Genomic DNA, 22,521 nt, shown 5'->3' with positions numbered 1-22,521 from the left:
ATATCTTGTGAACATTTCAGGACCATTTTAACAGTATATTTACCGAATTAATTGTACTGGAAATAAAAAAGATATATTGATACGTAATGCTAGAATCAGACTACCAACTGTCACGACGAAGTCGGCCAACTGGTCGATCTTTCGACTTCGACGACTGTCCATTTGCTAGTCTGAGCGCTCTTACAACTCGATTCTCGATTTATATGAACACCAACTTGTGGTTTGTGTTCGATCTTCTTAAATATGTACATGTATCTAATGCATTTAGAGTTTTTGTTATACATATTGTTCTTATAGAATTCTATTTATTGGTCTTTGTATATGTTCATTATCAACCATCTTGTCAAGTGAATGTTACAAATTGTATATGTATATATTCCTCCCATGCCGTTGTGCAACGACCCGAGTGTAAATAAATTCTTGTCTTGTCTTGTCTTGTCGTATGCAACCATGGGCGGATCCAGGAAATATTTTTAGGGGGGGGGACCAAAAAAGAAGGGCACATTGACTCGTCAAAAGAGCACCTTACTACAAGTTTTGATATTTACAATTAATATGAATTCCTACAGTTCTACGTCATAATATACTAGCAATAATGAAGTAAATTGGCGTCACTCGCGTTAGAACCTCAATGGGGCCCCATTGAGACTCAATAACACAGACACATATCTGCAAGCTTGCGCATGTACACGAAAATCTTCATTTCATTTATCTACAATATAATTATTGTTTACTTAAAAAAAAAAAAAATTCTACAAACAAAAAGGGCACTTGGACATTTTGAGGGCACTTGAACAATTTTGGGGGGGGGGACGCGTCCCCCTGGTCCCCCCCCCCCTTGGATCCGCCCATGGCAACGCCTACGAACAATTAGTTGTTGGTCTGAGCGCACCCGTCATAAGTTAGTAGTGGTGTGTGTGGTGGTGGGGGGGGGGGGGGGGGGGGATTACAACGCAACTGTCGAATTGGCCAAATCCGTTGTGACAGCTGGTAGTCTGAATCTAGCATTATAGATACAAACACCGTTAACACCAGGCGAAGTACAGTATGTTCACTAATAACACACACACGAACGCGATAGAGTACTGTGACGTCATTCGTGTAACTCCGTCACTGCACCCGTAAAAATCTTTGCATGTATTCATAACTGGTGGGTTTTTCGTATCGACGAACAAATCTCTGTTGCAGTAGTCTCCTCGACATGACGTCACGCACGATATGTGCCACACATCCGGGGTACATTTGTTGCCAATGTTCGGAGAGCATCCACGAAAAAATGAGTTGATTCGCTTGTGTCCTAAAAAAACAAACATTAAAAAGATTAAATATATTATCAAACTAAATAGAGATATATCCACAGAATCGTCCCAACTATTGTCATATGAATGGTATATCAAAGACATTGGTATATGTTGTCCTGTCTATTCGAAAGTGCATTTAAAAGATCCTTTGCTGCTATTGAAAAAATGTAGACATTTCTACGAGTCAAAAGTACTAAATGTTTGATATCTATGTCAGTTATAAATAAATCAATCTGCTCTAGTTGTGTCGTTAAACAAAATAATGTTTTCGTTGGATCGGTTCTTGGACAGGATAGCAAACCATATCCATGGGCATTGCACCACGATTGGTATATCAAATACCGTGGTATGTGCTATCCTGTCTGTGGGATGGTGCATATAAAAGATCCCTTGTTATTAATGGAAAAATGTAGCGGGTTTCCCCTCTAAACCCTACTTGGCAAAATTACCAAACATTTAGCATCCAATAGCCCATGATCAATAAATCAGTGTGCTTTAGTGGTGTCGTTAAAAAATCCACTTTAATTTCAACTATTGGCATTCAGCTTGAATATTCATTCATTCGTTCATTCATTCATTCATTCATTCATTCATTCATTCGTTAATTCGTTCGTTCGTTCATTCATTCATTCATTCATTCAGACACCCAATAGCCGATGTGTATTTTTTTGTGCTGGGGTGTCCTTAAACATTCATGTCTTGAACTTTGACAGTCGCTTTAAACTGCGTAACTTGTAGAAACGATCGACTGACTACGTACGAATATCCCATTGCTCTGCTGTTATGCAGTGGTTTCCGCATTTTACAGTGTATCTCGGTCCTAAGGCTCCCGGTTTGTTGAGACATTCAATTCCGTTGCGACCGTCATCGTACGTGTAGGAACACGAATAGCACATGAAACCTGTGATAGAAAAAGAAAAAAATAACGACAACACTAGAGCACATTGATTTCTTAATCATCTTCTATTGGGAGGAAGGAAGGAAATATTTTATTTAACGACGCACTCAACACATTTGTATTTACGGTTATATGGCGTCAGACATATGGTTAAGGACCACACACAGATATTGAGAGAGGAAACCCGCTGTTGTCACTTCATGGGCTACTCTTTTCGATTAGCAGCAAGGGATCTTTTATATACACCATCCCACAGACAGGATAACACATATCACGGACTTTGATATACCAGTGGTGGTGTACTGGCTGGAGCTAGAAATAGCGAACGCTTTACCACTGGGCTACATTTTGTGTACGTCCCGCCCTCGGCTATTGGATGTCAGATATTTCGTAATTTTGACGTACATTTCTCCATCAATAGAGTGCTGGGGGGGGGGGGGGGGGGGGGGGGGGTCGGGTCATGCTACCCGGAAAAAATACATTGGAAAAAAAGCAAGGGTGCACCCCCAAAACTCCCGTCTGCACACGGGAAGATAGTTGTGATTTAGGGGTGGGGAGTTGGGGGTCATGACCCGCCATGCTCTCCGTCTCTGGCTACGCCAATACATTTCTCGCCCCGCCAGTTAACCCACTGGAATATTCCCATTCCAACCCATATTTGCTAAACGGGTGGTGTGTATCACAGTGGCAAAGCGCCCGTCTGAGGTGTCATGCATATGGGTAGCAGAATCGATCACCCCCTATCAGCTCGGGTTCCCACCCTCCGTCCTAACAAGTACACCATGACTGGTTCTTCAAAGGCCGTGGTATGTACTGTCCTGCCTATGAAAAAGTGCATAATATAAAAGATCCCTTGCTGCTTTATCGAAACGAGAAGCCTTTGTGCCTAAACTATTATTCATGTTTACTAATCATGTTTTGTTTCCAATTGCAATAATTATTATTTGTAATAATGCTAGGCTCATTCTGTCAACTGTCACGACGAAGTTGGCCAACTCGACCGTTCTGTTGTTATTTCCCGTTATAACTATCGACTTACGACTGGTTCACTCAGATTAATACCTAATCGGTCGTAGGAGTTGTATACAACAAGTCACAGAAGTCGTGAGATGTGCGAGTGGTCAACTCCGCCGTGACAGCTGGTAGTCTGACACTAGCATTAATAACTAATCGGTAATAGGACTTGTATATGACAAGAATTGAGTTGTAAGAGCGCTCAGACTAGCAATTGGACAGTCGTAGAAGTCGAGAGATCGGCGTGTTGACCAACTCCGCCGTGACAGCTGGTAGTATGAGACTAACGTTAACAACTAATCGGTCATATGACTTGTATATGACAAGAATTGAGTTGTAAGAGCGCTTAGACTAGCAACTGGACAGTCGTAGAAGTCGAGAGATCGGCGAGTTGGCCAACTCCATCGTGATAATTGGTAGTCTGAGACTAGCATTAGGAGAGGGTCCAGTAAGTTGGATAGCTTGTGTCCAGTCATGTTGTATATATGCAGCAACATTTGCTTTCAATCAGTCATGCATAGTTTGACTAACTTACACAACATCTGGTTTCGAATAACATAAATATTGTACATATATGTAATCATAATTCATTTCGGAAATTAGGCCAATCATATAATCACTAGTACGTATAATAAATCACGCTGTATCCCCCGGACCTTTCTTTTGACAGTAATCATTTCCTATGAGAGCTCCTAAATTTAGCAGACATGTCCAATTGTATCCAGTCAATACATTAATTTAAGGATGCTGGCAGTCACGGGCGAACGTTTAATGTTAAATTTTGTTTAATTTAACGACACCACTAGGGCACATTGATTTATTAACCATCGGCTATTGGATGTTACATATTTTTTTATATATAGTGTTAGAGGAAACGCGCTACATTTTATTTTTTTTCCATTAGCAGCAGCAAAGGATTTTTTATATGTACTTTTCCATCTAGACAGGATAGCACATACCACGGTCTTTGATGTACCAGTATTGGTACTGGCTGGGCGGACTTTTCGCTGCAATATAATCCAAGTGGTGCTAAATACATTTTCAGGTGTACATTTCGCATGCATGGTATATTGTTTAGAATTCGGTTTGACATTTTAAAGATATTTAACTACTAGTGATGTGAACATTAGGGCGGGGTGTAGTCAGTGATAGCGCACCCGCCTGTGTCAACATGTGCTCAAATGCTGATACATCAAAGACCATGGGATATATACATGTTAGTTATGTTGTTTTGCCTGTGGGAAAGTACCCCAATCCCCCCACCATCTCTCTCCCTCCCTCTCTCCCTCCCTCTCTCTCTCTCTCTCTCTCTCTCTCTCTCTCTCTCTCTCTCTCTCTCTCTCTCTCTCTCTCTCTCTCTCTCTCTCTCTCTCTCTCTCTCCCTCCCTCCCTATCTCCGTCTTTCTCTTTGTGTGTGTCTGTCTCTTCTCTCTCTCTCTCTCTCTCTCTCTCTCTCTCTCTCTCTCTCTCTCTCTCTCTCTCTCTCTCTCTCTCTCTCTCTCTCTCTCTCTCTCTCTCTCTCTCTCTCTCTTTGTGTGTGTTTGTATCCCTCTCCCTCCCTCCCTCCTCACCTAAAATTTTGAAAGTTCTCCTGAATAAGCATGTTTGTTTCCTTTACTGATGGAAGTAAATTTTTTGAAAGACTCCAGTTTTAGTTTTAAAAGTGCCCTTTTAGTATAGATGGATAATATTAAATTACTATGATCTTGGGTAGGGTTATTTCTTCTTCTTTTTTTTTGGGGGGGGGGGGTTGTTGGGGGTTTTTTTTTTGGGGGGGGTTGGGGGGTTAATGGTGCTTATTCAGGGGGAGAGAGCTGGGGTGCGTATCCCATCTCGAATATCCAAATGCCCCGAAAAATCATGTGTTTAGCTAATAAATAAGGGGGGAGGGGGGGTGTAATAAAGTAGGCTCTTCTCGCACGGGCCAGTAACGAGACAATGGTCTGACAACATAATGTAGGTCAATTTTTGTTGATTTCAGGATTTGTGCATAATATTATCTGCGTCAGTTTTGTTGGAGTATTGCCATAGTGTACTTTCGAATATTGTAGGTTCCCCTTTTAACAGAACAGAACAGAACTTTATTACACTCAGGCCGTTCCACAACGGCGTTAGAGGAACATACATAATAAATAGTATAAACGTGACAAGATGGTTTACAGGAGGATGAAATAATAACATATGTTAATACATAATACATGCATTTACTTGTATATGATATTAATTGATAATAACTGTAACAGTAGTAGTAGTAGTAGTAGTAGTAGTAGTAGTAGTAGTAGTAGTAGTAGTAGTAGTAGTAATAGTAATAGTAGTAGTAGTAGTAGTAGTAGTAGTAGTAAGTAGTAGTAGTAGTAGTAGTAGTAGTAGTAGTAGTAGTAGTCGTAGTAGTAGTAGTAGTAGTAGTAGTAATAATAATGGTGGTAGCAGTAATGGTAGTCGTAGTAGTATAATAATAGTAGCAGTAGTAGTAATAGTAATGGTAGTACATGGTACAGTAATAATAATAATAATAATAATAATAATAATAATAATTGTAATATAGCTAGGAAACAGTTTTGATTGTGACATGAGTTATTCAGTTACCAGAACGTTTAAAAACCTGGCAAATTACATTTATAAATTTCGCCAACTTCTTTAATACACTTATTTTCTTACTGCTCATTAGTTCTTTGAATTTGTAGGTGCTTGGTCTAGTATAATAATAGGGATGTAAAAATCTTACTCGGGAATTATGAAAAAATATACATACAAATAAATAATGGAATTCATCACCAATGTCACTTTCATCACATAAAGTACACAATTTGTCTTCAAATAATATGTTATTCCACCTTCCAGTTTCGTCAGGTAAATAGTGATTTGACGTTCTAAATTTTATAATTAATCTCCACAACCTTTCGGGAATTATATTTAAATATTTTTCAAAAATGAGTTCTTCTTTAAAAAGTTGATAGGTTTTGCCTCTTGATGACATTGAAGAAATGATAATTTTGATTGTTTCCCTGAAATAATGCGTGCCCAGTAACAAACCATTCTTCTTTGAATATTTAATTTCACGGGCACTTTCCCCAATTCTCCGTATAACATAAATAATGGGGGGGGGGGGGGGGGGGTGTTGGCAAGATGTGTCGGAAGAAATTTATTTGAACAGAATCGCATATATCGTTTTTTCCATATCCCCAAACTTCGCAACCGTATAACAAGATTGGGAAAACCATTGATTCAAACATTTTAAGTTTACACTCAATCGATAGATTATTGTCTTTAGATTTCGCCAATACAAAATACATAGCTTTAGTTGCTTGATGTTTTAATTGAGCCTTGGTCGTTTTAAAATTATTTAATTTGCTAAAAGTGACCCCAAGGTATTTAAATTCCTTCACATTTTCGAGAACATATTTTCCAAGTTTGAAAGTATATTTATAATCTTTGGCATTTCCATTGAAAATTAATACTTTAGTTTTTGAGATATTTATCTTTAGTTTCCATTTATTACAGTACTGATCGAATACGTTTAGAGTGTGTTGTAAATCAGCGGCATTGGTAGCTAGTGTAGCAGTATCATCTGCATAAAGTAAGCAAAGTAAGTGATGCCGATGTCGAGCGGGTTTTGTTGGTTTTCATCAATGGGGGTAACTCCTTTACATCCAAAATTTATTAAATATTTTTCTAGGTCATTTAGATACAAGGAAAATAGGACTGGGGATAAATTTTCACCCTGACGGAAGCCGTTGCTGCATGGGAATAATGAAGATTTCTGATTGTTTGCATATATTAATGATTTTATGCCTTTATACATTTGGTAGATAATTTTTAAAAATTTACCGTTTATGCCATAATCCAGTAGCTTATGCCATAAGTGTGTACGAGATACCATATCAAAAGCTTTCTGGAAATCGACAAAGGTGCAGAATAATTTCTGTTTTTGTTTTTTTTAAATATCTATCAAAGTATGTAATGTAAATATATGGTCTATTGTTGAATAATATCCTTTTGGAAAAGCTGACTGCGCTTCACTCAAAATATCATTTTCTTCAATAAATGTTTTTAAGCGGTTATTCAGTATAGTTGTAAATAATTTAGAACAGCAGCAGAGTAAAGTTATGGGTCGATAATTTTCAGGTAATGAACGGTCCCCTTTATTTTTATAGATTGGGATAATTGTACCTTTAAGCCATTCGTCTGGGAAAACAGAATGATCTAGTATTGTATTAAACAATTTAACATAGACTGGAATGAATAAGTCAGCAGTAGATTTAATATATTCATTAATTACTTGGTCGGTGCCGGCCGCTTTGTTATTTTTCAGTTGCAGCCCCTCTCTAGAAAAGTCCTGTATCCGCCCTTGTTTACCGTCACTACACAATCCCTAATTATTGTAGGCTGATAATTGCATTGTTTGAAGACTAGTCTTTTTAACTTTACTCAGCATTCGCGTAAAGTTAGGTTCAAGCGCGTGGGGGTGGGGTGGGGTGGGGGGCAAAGCATCTTCCATTGTTCCAAGAATATTTTTCAATGTATATTCTAGGGAAGCATAATTCGGACCCGGGTCCTCCGACGGCAATCGATCCCAAGACCGACCGCGTATCAGACGAGCATTACTACTACTGGGCTACGTTCAGCCCCATGGATATTTTAAGTGCGCTGCCCCATAAACAGCGCAGTAAACACAACATTTGGTGCACCAGTTGTGGGGATCTGGTTGGGATGGGACAAGAAAAAAAGACCCAAGCCGATACATCACATCACGGTTTTCGATGTACCAGTCGTGGAGCACAAGTTGTCACGACTAAACACTAAAGTCCTGTATATCGAGAAGCGTGTTAAAAGAAAAAACTGTGTAATGAACATAATGGCTGTAGTACTACTCAAAAGAATTTAAGGGTCAAAAATGTATAACCAAATAAGTTTCAGAGTGTATTAGATTGATGATGTAAACTACACCAAACATTTAATTTATTGTTCCATATTTACAAAAAACCACAAATAAACGTCACTGTATACAAGAAAGTCACATGACATGCTGTCAAAGTTGAAGGTTGTCAAACATGGATTTTACACATTAGAACATTCGTTTAATAGTGTGTGAATCCACCCCTGGCGCGAATACACTCGACACATCGTTGCCTCATGATGTTGTTCAGACGTCTGAAGAACTCTTGGGGAATGGCCTGCTACTCTGCCATAAGAAGTTGACCCAGATCATGAAGGTTGGCCGGAGGGGCATGGTTATCCCGAACTCTCCTGCCTAATTCGTCCCTGGCGTGCTCTATTGGGGCCAAGTCAGGCGAATATGCTGGCCAATCCATCCTGGCGATACCTTGTTGTCTGAGAAAGTCCGTTACCACCCTGTCGCGGTGGGGTCTGGCATTGTCATCCTGCAGAACTGCCCCGCCGCCAATCTGCTGAAGGCCTGGGAGAACCAACGGCCGGATAATCTCATTCAGATAGCGGATTCCATTCATATTGCCATCCACCACATAGAGGGGGGTCCTGTGGTGGATAGAGATGCCGCCCCACACCATGACGCTGCCACCACCGAACCGGTGACGTTGTCTAACGTTAACGTCAGCGACAGCGCTCCCCAGGACGTCTGTAGACACGAACCCGACCGTCGTTGAACTGGAGACTAAACCTGGACTCATCAGTGAAATATCACTCGACACCACTGAACACGTTGCACACACCCGCAGATGAAGTGTGCACCCGTGACGTCTGGCCGTTCTGTGACGTGGTAGGAGTGGTGGTCGAACAGCCTGGCGACGGCAGCGTAGATTATTGGCTCTCAGACGATTGCGTATGGTTTGATCAGACACTCGGTTTCCAATCGCAGTCCGCAGATTGTCACGTAATCGGCGTGCAGTGGTTGTGCGTTGACGTAGAGCCATATTGGTGATGTAGCGGTCCTCTCTATTTGTAGTGCTTCGGGGTCTTCCCGAACGTGGACGATTTCGAACAGAATTCGTTTGCTTGGTACCGTTGCCACAGTCAGCCAACGACACTCTGACTGACACCAAGTCTCAGAGTAACATTTCTTTGCGTATTGCCATCCTGAAGCCAAGCAATAGCCCTTCCTCGATCTTCGATAGTCAGTTGACGTCGTACCATTGTCGAATTTGGAGTGTGCACCGTACACGAACGCAAGCTCCAATTATACGGAAATTCAGCATTGGGAACATGGAATACACATGCAACGCGTGCAAATGAAGCGCTTTGTGAAAAAGCAAGTTATGGGCACTTAGCAGACCTTTCGCTTTCGCCCTAATTTACGTGCAAATGTAAGCATGTTTTCACCATTAAAACTAGTCGACAGTGTCAATGACAGTGGATTTTAATTCATTTATGGGTTGCTTAGACCCACTTTCGTCAAAATGGAACAATACCATGCGTGACATTATGGTCTAGCTAATATAATTGACATTCAGAAAATAATGTCGAAAATATCGTCTGACCCTTAAATGTGTGTGTGTGTGTGGCTATGTGTGTGAGGTGTGTGTGTGCGTGTGTGTGTGTGTGTGATCTCGCAAACAAAAAATCGAAATATATTAGTTACAATGAGAACGTCTTGCCTGCATACCTTTTTTTTTGTTTAACGACACCACTAGAGCACATTGATTTATTAATCATCGGCTATTGGATGTCAAACATATGGTCATAGAGATGAAACCTGCTACATTTTTTCATTAGTAGCAAGGGATATTGTATATGCACCATCCAACAGACAGGATAGTACATACCACGACCTTTGATATGCCACTCGTGGTGCACTGGCTGGAAGGAGAAATAGCCCAACGGGCCCACCAACGGGGATTGATCCCAAACCGACCGCGTATCAAGCGAACGCTTTACCACTGGGCTACGTCCCGCCCCTGCCTGGGTACGTGCGATGCCCGAGTTTGTGAAACGCATACGCCAGCCACATTGAAGTAATCGTATGTGTTGTGTATGTCCAAAACGCAAGCCGCCGCCCCCCCCCCCCCCCCCCCCCCCCCCCCCCCCCCACCCCCCCCCCCCCCCCCCCCCCCCCCGCACATGCACGTGTCGCAACTTGTCTATATGAGCCTTACGACATAGAGTATCTATACGGGATGGTACCTTGGCTTGTGACACTGGCATAGCTAGGATTTTTATCGTTTTTTAGGAGGGGGGGGGGGGGGGGCAGGGCAATCAACTATTAATGTTTTAAAAAATCGATTGAGGGGCATTGCCCCAAGCCTGACCTCCCCCCCCCCCACACACACACCTTGCTACGCCACTGACTTGCGAAGATGCAGTCGTGGCGAACTGGTTGGGATGGGAGAAAAAAAAACTTGACCATTAAACTTGATCGATACTACGTCATATCAAATAAGTCTTTGATGTACCAGTCGTGGAGCAATTGTTGTCCTATATTGAGAAGCGTGTTTGAACTTAATAGTCGTATTATACACGTCGTATTTCAACACCATCAGCTTGATTCATGGCCGCCCCTAGGCACACATTGAATGTTATGATGTTTAATGTATATATATATATATATATATTCATGGCCGCCCCTAGGCACACATTGAATGTTATGATGTTTAATGTATATATATATATATATATATATATATATATATATATATATATATATATATATATATATTATATATATATATATATATCCGTTTAGACAAGGCAACAAGGCAACATAACATCACGAATGGGTGCAATCGAAAGCTTAGTCGGGGAGGGGGGTATTTAGGGGAGGCGGGTAATGTAACCCTGTTTCAGTTCCGTCAGATCGTGGAATCCATGTTGGGGTCATTTCTGTGATAAATAGAGGATATTTCAAGTTTTTTGTCAAATATGATTTATATATCTCATCTCGTGAAGTTTGCAATCATATCTCACGAGTCACGCTTGCGCGACGAGTGCGATATGATTGCAAACTTCACTCGATGAGATATAAATCATATTTGACAAAAACATGAATTTTTTTATTTATTATATAACTTTTGGCAATTTATCTTTATTTTTAAAATGCCAGCAGTAAAATAGTTCCGACTTTCTTACAGTGACGATAACACATTTTAGAGTGAAATAGTGAAATTTTCACATTCATGTGTTATCGTCATTGAGTGACTAATAACACTTTTATTTCACTGATAGTTTAAGATATTTCACTAAATGTTATATAATACATACATAAATGGGTAATTTGTGCATAAAGTTTAAAATTTGTTTTGTTTAACGACACCACTAGAGCACATTGGTTTATTAATCATTGGCAATTGGACGTAACAAATTTGGCAATTTAATATAGAGAAAATCCTCTACATTTACTAGTAGGGAAGGCTCTTTTGCCAGTCGTGGAGCACAAGTTGTCACGACAAATAGCCCGAGTCCTGTATATCGAAAAGCGTGTTAACAAACATACCTGTGTAATGAACTTAAATAGTCGTATCATAGGCGTCGTATTTCAACACCGTCAGCTTGATTCATGGCCGCCCCTAGGCTCAAAGTGAATGTTGTGATTTTATATATATATATAATATCCGTTTAGAAGCATCAAGGCAACACAACGTCATGATTGGATGTAATCGAAATAACGTTTGTCCGGGATTGGGGGGGGGGGGGGGGGGGGGGGGGGGGGGGGGGTATTTGGGGGATACATGCTAGGCCCAGTTGTGTGATAAGGAAAAGAAAGAAATGTTTTATTTAACGACGCACTCAAACCATTTTATTTACGGTTATATGGCGTCAGACATATGGTTCAGGACCACACAGATATTGAGGGAGGAAACCCTCTGTCGCCACTTCATGGGCTACTCTTTTCAATTTGCAGCAAGAGATCTTTTATATGCACTATCTCATAGATAGGGTAGCACATACCACGGCCGTTGATGTACCAGTCGTGCTGCACTGGCTTGAGCGAGAAATAGCCCAATGGGCTCACTGATGGAGATCGATGTCAAACCGACCGCTCATCAAGCGAACGCTTTACCACTGGGCTACGTCCCACCCTTAGTTGTGTGATAAATACACGAATAGCTCAAATTAAAGGGACATTCCCGAGTTTGCTGCATTGTAAGATGATTCCGACTAATAAAATAGTTCTACGAATAAACTTACATATTAAATATATTTTCGTATTTAGAATATCAGTGTCTGTAGTATATTCAATGTGTTTCTGGTCGTCTTAATATTTGTGAGGGAAAAAAAACTGGATTTCGTCTTCAAATAATTTGGTACGTACGAAAAAAAAAAATGTTTAGGAAATAAAATGAAATTTAACCTAGAGTACAAATATTAGAACGAGCAGAAACACGTTTAATATACAGCCACTAATATTTTATGCAGAAAAATATATTTGATATGTAATTACAGTCATCAAAAAGTCTCTGTTAGTCGATAACATCTTAAAAATTGCAGCAAACACAGGAATGTCCCTTTAAAAAAGTAGATAATAAATTCAATGCATAGCGTTTCCATACGAACAGCGTTATATACTCACTATAGGTATTTCCTTTTTTTTTGATATACAAAATCTGGGCAATATAAACATATTCTGCACCCACACCACCCCTCACCCCTAAGATTACGTAAAGCGTATCAACCATCCCTCCCCGTTAAAGGGACATACCCTAGTTTTTAAACACTAAGGCATATTTTTTACTATTAGAGCTGGTTTTGATAACTGAAATCATACTTTACTTAGATTTTATTGTTTAGATTGTCCATTTCTGTACATTCGAAGTGTTTTTGGTCATCCTGGTGTTTTTAATATAACAAAATACAGTTCTCTCATATTTTCAAAAACGCACGTGCGTCTGAAAAGTAACAGCTATGGAGTCGAGTTTTAGTCTATTTTTATAGGGTATTTCACCATTTCAAAGTCACAGACTCATGTTTCACTCAATTGTAACTTTATCCAAATGTGTTACAGGTTTGTAGATTAATTAAACTTAATGTTAATTTCCCCGGGTTGAAACTAGGGTCTGTCCCCTTTAACTTCAAGCAATGAAACACAGGCGGGATTTAGTTCAGTAGGTAGCGTGCTCGCCTGAGGTGTTTACTACAGTAGTTATTGCCTTTTAAAAAAAGATTTACTCTAATGTTATCATAAAGAGGACAGTGAATAAGAACATGTTCTTTAAATTTTACATAATTAAGACAATTAAAACAGGTTCATTTGTGAATCTCAAATTTTTCATATCTACCCATTTCTAACTTTAAAGGCGCCGTACCACTACGAAACATTGATAAAGCTGGCCGCACACTGTCCTTGCAAGCTACGGTTTTTTATCGGCGCCACGAATCGTAGAGTCGCAAGCCTTGGTGTGCGGATAACACCGTAGCTATCTCGCAGTGATTTCATGCCGGCGGTTCATGGCGCAACAATGACCGTAGAAATCAAAATAATTTGATATTTGCCGGCGTCGTTTGTAAATGACGCCGGCGAATAAGGCGCCGGTCAAAAACCGTAGCCCGCAAGGGCAGTGTGTGGCCAGCTTAACGCACGTCGATACGACTTAGGCATAAGCGTAGTAACATAGCATTAAGTGGTAAAACTACATTTAAAAGTCCTTATTAACTTTTTGTAACGCTTTCCATCATACCCCGTACGCCTGTAGAGCGTTTCGTCAATGTTGAAAGGGCCCCAAAAACTGATGGAACGCTGGGTGTTTTTTTTAGCTCGAATCTCCTCCAGCCATCCATTTATTGATATTAATATTGATATGTAGAGGAAGGCTAGAGGAAACACTTAGTAATGTTTTGGCAAACGTCGACTACCAAATGGTCGCAAGCTACCGTGTCTCAAATACATTTTTTCCCCCTAAATCTGATGCCACGGAGCTTTAGTTTGATTATTCTCGAGTCCAGTAATAACAGTAATAACATTAAACGTATATATTATTAACCAGTACCACCGCTACACGAAGAAACCCGATGCCCATATGCAAAACGAACCTGCGCTGTATTTTCTTATGGTGACGTATAGGGTTTCTTCGTGTAGCGTTGTAGCTTGCGACCATTTCGTTGTCGACGATTGCCAAAGCATTACACAGAGTTTCCTCTAGCCTTCCCCTGCATATCAATATGAATAAGGGAGGGCTGGAGGTGACTCGAGCTATGGCTTTAGATATAGCAAACTTGGAAAGTCTATTTTAAAAACATATTAAATACAACGAACTTACCTACAGTTAAACCGATAGAAATACAAAATATACAGACTGTGGTTACAGACATTGTGACTTGTAGCGTCATTTTACTTCTGGTGGGTATATCTCTTGTATGCCGTACATTACAATACAGGAATTGTTTGAATAGATTAAATACCCTACATGTAGACTTTACGCGTGCTATTTAAATATGTCAAGTTAATACAGATATTTAGAAATATCGGTTTTAAAACATAAATTATACGATTATTCAATTTATATAAATATTACTGTTTGTGTGTAAAATAAGTAAATATTTTTACTAATTTAACTTATTTAATGTTTGCTTGCAGCTTTTATAGGGACATTCCTGAGTTTGCTGCATTGTAAGATGTTTCCGACTACTAAAATATTTCTACAATTAAACTTACATATTAAATATAATTTCTTATTTAGAATATCAGTGTCTGTATATTCAATGAGTTTCTGGTCACCTTAATATTTGTAAGAAGCCCAAAATGGATTCTGTCTTTAAATAATTTCGTACGTACGAAAAAATATTTTTAGGAAATAAAATGAAAAATTAACCTAGTACAAATATTAGAACGATCAGAAACACGTTTAATATACAGCCACTAATATATTATGCAGAAAAATATAATTAATATGTAATTGCAGTCGTCATAATATCTCTGTTAGTCGATAACATCTTAAAAATTGCAGCAAACTCAGGAATGTCCCTTTAATTGATAAAAAAATATACAAATATTTTAAGAATTAAAAAAAAAAAAAATTAGTTTAAAAAATAATCAGCTTATACATGTATTGAGACATTGAGTAAGTATAAAATTAACGTTTTTGCAGAATGCATACAACCGTAATCAACGTATGAGAGTACAATTACTGAATATACAAAAAAAAACACACATTCGTAATGACATTTGGCAAGTCTATGGACCACTATCAAGGATGGTTTGTATTTGTTGAGCTGCAGAATTTCTTTTCCTGGAGATTCTGAAATGTACGTTGTCCACCCATGAGAACATTTCAAGCTGATCTCATCCTGGATGTTAAGATAAATTAAAAAAAAAAAAAATACGTGTTTAAAACATTTCGGTATATTTTAAACTGTGGCTAAGTAGTGTGAAACAGTTATGGTTATTTAGAAATTTCGCTAAGATAGACACAGAGGGAGGAAGAGAGAGAGAGAGAGAGAGAGAGAGAGAGAGAGAGAGAGAGAGAGAGAGAGAGAGAGAGAGAGAGAGAGAGAGAGAGAGAGAGAGAGAGAGAGAGGAGGGGGAGGAAGAGTGGAGAGAGAGAGGGGCGAGAGAGACAATGAGAGTGGGGGTAGAGAGAGAGAGAGAGAGAGAGAGAGAGAGAGAGAGAGAGAGAGAGACAGAGAGGGGGTAGAGGGAGGGAGAGAGAGAGAGAGAGGGGGAGGGAGGGAGGGAGGAAGAGAGGGAGGGAAGGAGAGAGAGAGAGGGAGGACACAGAGAGAGACGGAGAGGGAGAGAGACGATGGGACGGGGGAAACATATATATGCATGAATACATACATACATACATACATACATACATACATACATTACATGCATGCATGCATACATGCATACATACACATATCTACACACACACACACAAAGACACACACACACATATACACATACGCACACAGACACACACACAAATACACGCACACAGACACACACACAAATACACGCACACAGATTTAGAGAGAGAGAGAGAGAGAGAGAGAGAGAGAGAGAGAGAGAGAGGAGAGAGAGAGAGAGAGAAATACACATACACACACATACCTACACACACAAACAGGCATACACACATACGCACACACACACACGCACGCGCGCAGACATACACTTACACACACAGACACACATACATACACACACGCACAAACAAACACATACGTATATAATGTCCACGCCCCAGCAATGACGTCGGCTCTAGGTAATTGCCCATTTATCGAATTTGCCACGCCTCGATTATGACATCAGAATTGCCCTTCCCCTATTGGCAATGTTCCAAGTAGTCAATGTCCTGAAATTAAATTAGATATGACTAAATGCATAGCGAACTTCTTTCGCGTCAACTGTTATATCATCAACCGGTTACGTCTGTGGTTCGAATACCACTACATTCATTCATCTCCAATTCATTTTAATTGATTTTCGTGTTTATATTCATTTAAGGTTTAAGCACGCTGTCCTGTTCATACACACACAGCGATTTTTTTTTTTTTCGCGTCAACTGTTATATCATCAACCGGTTAAGTCTGTGGTTCGAATCCCACTACTTTCATTCATCTCTAATTCACTTTAATTGATTTTCATGTTTATATCCATTTAAAGTTAAAGCACGCTGTCCTGTTCAGATCATGACTGTCTGTCCAGAGCAGTGCTTAAAATAGCAAGTCAATCAACAATTAAATAATAAATAAATAAATTTTACATTTTAAGGTATGTGATACCAAAAGGGTGGGTGATGTTTCCTTGACATCATACAAACATAACTGATGCGAAAACAAATATTTACAAAATAATTAAATATGTATTAAATTAATCAAATGGTGTACCTGTCATGTTTTCCATGTAGGCCTAATAGAATTTTATATAAAAAAAGTAAGGCTGAATTTACAAAACCTGCTTTCAGCTTACATACGTGTAATTACATACATTTACAATGCTTACACACCTGCGTCTAACTATATACATTTACAATGCTTACACACCTGCGTCTAACTACATACATTTACAATGCTTAAACACCTGCGTCTAACTACATACATTTACAATGCTTACACACCTGCGTCTAACTACATACATTTACAATGCTTACACACCTGCGTCTAACTACATACATTTACAATGCTTAAACACCTGCGTCTAACTACATACATTTACAATGCTTACACACCTGCGTCTAACTACATACATTTACAGTGCTTACACACCTGCGTCTAACTACATACATTTACAATGCTTACGCACCTGCGTTTAACTACAGACATTTACAATGCTTAAACACCTGCGTCTAACTACAGACATTTACAACGCTTACACGCCTGCGTCTAACTACATACATTTACAATACTTACACACCTGCGTTTAACTACATACATTTACAATGCTTAAACACCTGCGTCTAACTACAGACATTTACAATACTTACACACCTGCGTCTAACTACAGACATTTACAATGCTTACACACCTGCGTCTAACTACAGACATTTACAATGCTTACACACCTGCGTCTAACTACAAAATGATTCAACTTGGTATCGATGGTAAAATGCTTAATGTTATCCGGTCACTGTATGATAATGTGAAATGCTGCGTCAAATATAACAGTATGCTATCCAACTTTTTCAGTTGTAGAAACGGACTTTTCCAAGGTGAAGTATTATCACCGATATTATTTTCCATGTTTGTAAATGACTGCGAAATGCATTTCTTATCAGATAATTGCCCCTATATCGACATCCAATCATTAAATATATTCCTACTTATGTATGCCGATGATATGGTTCTCCTAGCTGAAACACCAGAAGGCCTTCAGTCAATGCTCAATTCACTATCAAAATATACTACCAAATGGGACCTAACTGTAAATACAACTAAGACTAAGGTTGTCATTTTTAGAAATGGGGGGATCATTCGAGACAACGAAAAGTGGTTATACAAAGGTGAACAGTTAGAGGTTGTAAATGAATTCATTTATCTTGGCTTATTATTCTGTTATAACGGTAAATTTAATCGAACTCAAAAACGATTCGCTGATCAGGGAAGAAAAGCCTTGTTTTCATTATTAAACGTATGCAAAAGACATTATTTTAATACTGAAACAATGCTATCTGTTTTTGACACCTATGTTAACAGTATTCTTAGTTATGGGTCAGAGGTCTGGGGATTCCACTGTGCACGAGATGTTGAAAATATTCATACAAAATTCTGTAAAAAACTACTTGGAGTACAACAAGGGGACTGTAATGAATTTATATATAGTGAGTTAGGGTGTTTTCCTCTGTATATTATGAGAAAATTAAGAATTTTTAAATATTGGATTAAAATACGAAATATTGAAAATTGTATCCTTTTAGCTATATATGAGGAAATGGAACGATTAAAGGGTAACTGGGTAACACAAGTCAAACAAGAACTAAATAGGCTTGGACTAAACTATATATGGAACATACCAAATGTTGGTAACAGAGAATATAATATAATTAAGGAAAGAATTTACGATAATTTTAAACAACATTGTTTTAGTCGAATAACGACTTCACCGAAAGGTACCTTATATAAATTTTTGTTACTTGAATTCAAGCTACAAACATATCTTAGACAACCCATACCATTAAATCACTTAAAAGAAATATCAAAGATCCGAATTAGTGCACACAAATTAAATATAGAAATCGGAAGGTATAGGAAAATTGACAGGGCCGAAAGAAAATGCACTATTTGTAACTATAATGATATAGAAGACGAATACCATTTATCCTTATTTGCCCAGCTTTGAATGATTTGAGGAATAAGTATATAAAACAATGTTACCACAGACGTCCAAGCGTATTTAGGCTCATTGAACTATTAACAACTGAAAACAATAAAGACATCAATAACCTGGGAAAATATTTAGTTTTGGCAAATAAAGTTAGAGACGATTTACTGAAGCTTACTTAAAATATGACATCCACAAACCTGCCGTTTCATTAGCAAGTATATTAATCATATTTCATCTGGTATACATCAATATATACCTATATATTTAGAATTAGAATTATCACTATACCACGATAATGTTTATAGAGCACATATATATGTACATCCCACCACTATTACTAGTATACTATGTTAATTTTACCATTAATTCTTAAATCACTCTCCACCTGTATTTGTATATTTGTATATATACCGTGATTATATATGTATGTATTTATGCTGATAAGTTAGTTTAACTTAAGGCAAATAAAGAACTTGAAGAACTTGAACTTGATCAGGTTTCAAACCCAATGACCGTGTTTGTACAGGGTCTAGTCTGTTCAACAAGTTATATTAGTCAAAAAAAAAAAAAAAAAAAAACTACAGACATTTACAATGCTTACACACCTGCGTCTAACTACAGACATTTACAATACTTACATACCTGCGTCTAACTATATACATTTACAATGCTTACACACCTGCGTCTAACTATATACATTTACAATGCTTACACAGCTGCGTCTAACTACATACATTTACAATGCTTACATACCTGCGTCTAACTACATACATTTACAATGCTTACACACCTGCGAAGGACGGGACGTATTCCAGTGGTGAAGCGCGGTCTAGGATCGATCCCCGTCGGTGGACCCATTAGGCTATTTCTCGTTCCAGCCAGTGCTCCGCAACTGGTGTAGCAAAGGCCGTGGTATGTACTATCCTGTCTGTTGGATGGTGCGTATAAAAGATCCCTTGCTGCTAATCGAAAAGAGTAGCCCATGAAGTGGCGACAGCAGGTTTCCTCTCTCAATATGTGTGGTCCTTAAAGGAGAGGACAATCAAGGCATTTGGCCTGGTATGCATATTCAACGATATATAATGCACATTATTGCTTAATATCAACACGTATAATCGTATAGTTAATTAATAAAACGGTTAAATGTGACGGCTATTATATATAACGGGCGCAGCCATTTTGTACCATCTCATTGAGTACGCCCTCTGGCGAGCTGGTGGTTACGTAATGCTTAACGCGTCACGTCAGGAATGAGCCTTAGAACTAGAGAAACACAATCTACCTGGTTTTTGCGGGATGATAAATAGTCATACATTGCAATGTTCTGTAATAATACACATCCCAGTAAGCCAGTAATAAGTATATCCAGTACTATATCTATTATTATTCAATACAAAATAAAATGCCATTGTCAAAGCGGCTACACAACAAGTCGAAACAATTAACAATGTTTTGCCCATGCATTAACCTACGTACTTTCTTAGTTAATTGGTCTATGCTGTTAGTTGCTTCTACCTGTAATTCCTGATTGGCAGGTGTGTATTTGATTGGTAACCAGACGAGCCAGTTAATTGACGCTGTCTAGACACAAAAATACATACCGGTATTGTGGAATATTACCTGTCGCCCCTAAAATTGTAATGGAAATGGTTTATTACTGTAAATAGTTCTGTAAAACTATTGATTAAGTAGACTTTTCCATCTAAAACCACAGAACTGACCAATTACGTAGTCCCAAAGAAAAAAAATATCATCACTTGGGTATCGTGGGTTGTCGTTTTTGCTCCAACGTAGCATATCAATAGACCTAATAGTGTACATTTTTCCTTTGGATTATTAAACAGAGAAAAATACTATAACCCCATTTTGTTCCGTTAATACAACTTGAAATATATTTAGTTAAATAGTTTATTATATTATTGCGTCATTTATGCTGTTTTACAATTCAGGTTGATCAAAGAGAAGCGCCTTGTCGAAAATTACTGCTTTTGTTTACACTGTACGTCACTTCGCCCCAAGCTATCCCACCGGACGTCACAAAAACGAAACAAAATGGCTGCCCCCAGTTAGCAGGAATAATCATGGTTTTTTATTAACTCTAAAATTACGCGTTTTTAATTTGCTAAAGTGTCAGTATGTGTTGGTGGTCCGGGTATGCATCTTTCCAACACATAAGGCTCTTTTTGGAGTTGACCCTACCTTTAACCATATGTCTGACGCCATATAACCGTAAATGAAATGTGTTGAGTGCGTCGTTAAATAAAACATTTCCTTCCTTCCTTAAACACCTGGGCCCGATAACACAAAGCGCTCGTAACACTTACGTCAGACGTACACCACACATCATGTATGGTGTACGTCTGACGTAAGTGTTACGAGTGCTTTATGTTACCGGGCCCTGGTGTTTGTGAAAAACAGGCTTCGTAAATTCGACTCGTAATTTTCTATAAGATCATATCATGACTAATTCTTTTTGACAGCTTGTTATTTTATACTACGTATTAACGATATATGACGATATCAAACGTAACAAAAATTAATAGTGAGCGGTTTGCTTGCAAATCCATTAAAGGGACATTCCCGAGTTCGCTGCATTGTAAGATGTTTTCGACTAATCAAATATTTCTACGATTAAACATACATATTAAATATATTTTCTTGTTTGAATATAAGTGTCTGTATATTCTATGTGTTTTTGGTCGTCTTAATATTTGTAAGAAGCCCAAACTGAAGTTTGTCTTAAAATAATTTCGTACGTACGAAAAAAGTGTTTTTAGGAAATAAAATGAAATTTAACCTACTACAAATATTAGGACGATCAGAAACACGTTTAATATACAGCCACTAATATTTTATGCAGAAAAATATATTTGATATGTAATTACAGTCGTCAAAAAGTCTCTGTTAGTCGATAACATCTTAAACATTCCAGCAAACTCAGGAATGTCCCTTTAAGTATTGTTCACCACTGATTTAAAATGTTGGTATCGTCTAAGAAACGGGCTTTAAATTAATGGCAAAGCAGGAAAAGGGGCACAACTCTAAACATATGTAATACTTTGGAATTATTAATTTTCCACCGACGCCATATAACCGTAAATAAAATGTGTTGAGTGCGTCGTTAAATAAAACATTTCCTTATTCATTTTCCAATACACGTCATGTAAATTATGTATTTTAATAATGCAACATTAAATACCATTTTACCTAGATGATATCAAAGAAATGTTTTTATTTAACGACGCACTCAACACATTTTATTTACGGTTATATGGCGTCAGACATATGGTTAAGGACCGTACAGATTTTGAGAAGAAACCCGCTTCCCACAGACAGAATAGCACAAACCATGGCCTTTGTTGAACCAGTTATGGATCACTGGTCGGTGCAAGTGGTTTGCACCTACCCATTGAGCCTTGCGGAGCACTCACTCAGGGTTTGGAGTCGGTATCTGGATTAAAAATCCCATGCCTCGACTGGGATCCGAACCCAGTACCTACCAGCCTGTTGACCTAGATGATATCAATTTTAATTAGAACTTTTTAATGTTAGGGGGCGGGACGTAGTTCAGTGGTACAGCGCTCGCCTGATGCGCGGTCGATCTAGGATCGATTTCCGTCGGTGGGCCTAGTGGGGTATTTCTCGTTTCAGCC

At 38.5% G+C, this 22,521-nt stretch overlaps 1 protein-coding gene across 4 annotated transcripts in view; it reads right to left on the bottom strand.

The window, feature by feature from the left end:
- Positions 1 to 776: 776 nt before the first annotated feature.
- LOC121385693 overlaps positions 777 to 22,521 on the bottom strand; it is a 26,725-nt gene continuing 4,980 nt past the window's right edge. The window contains exons 1-5 of one of the 4 annotated variants that reach the window (XR_005959567.1): positions 19,659 to 19,791; positions 16,271 to 16,400; positions 15,270 to 15,405; positions 2,062 to 2,202; positions 777 to 1,297 (exon numbers count right to left, since the gene is read on the bottom strand). Coding sequence is in view for 2 of the 4 variants with exons in the window: in XM_041516464.1 (XP_041372398.1) it covers positions 1,026 to 1,297; positions 2,062 to 2,202; positions 16,271 to 16,322 (465 nt within the window). In the remaining 2 variants the exon portion in view is untranslated. Of the gene's footprint in view, positions 1,298 to 2,061; positions 2,203 to 11,617; positions 11,781 to 15,269; positions 15,406 to 16,270; positions 16,401 to 19,658; positions 19,792 to 22,521 lie in introns of those variants that run through there. The other 3 variants (XM_041516464.1, XR_005959568.1, XM_041516465.1) reach the window with 3 other exon arrangements.

This window comes from Gigantopelta aegis, chromosome 11, assembly GCF_016097555.1.
Source record: "Gigantopelta aegis isolate Gae_Host chromosome 11, Gae_host_genome, whole genome shotgun sequence".
NCBI lineage: Eukaryota > Metazoa > Mollusca > Gastropoda > Neomphalida > Peltospiridae > Gigantopelta > Gigantopelta aegis.
The sequence above is the reverse complement of the archived record's forward strand: the minus strand, read 5'-3'. Positions and strand labels throughout refer to the sequence as shown.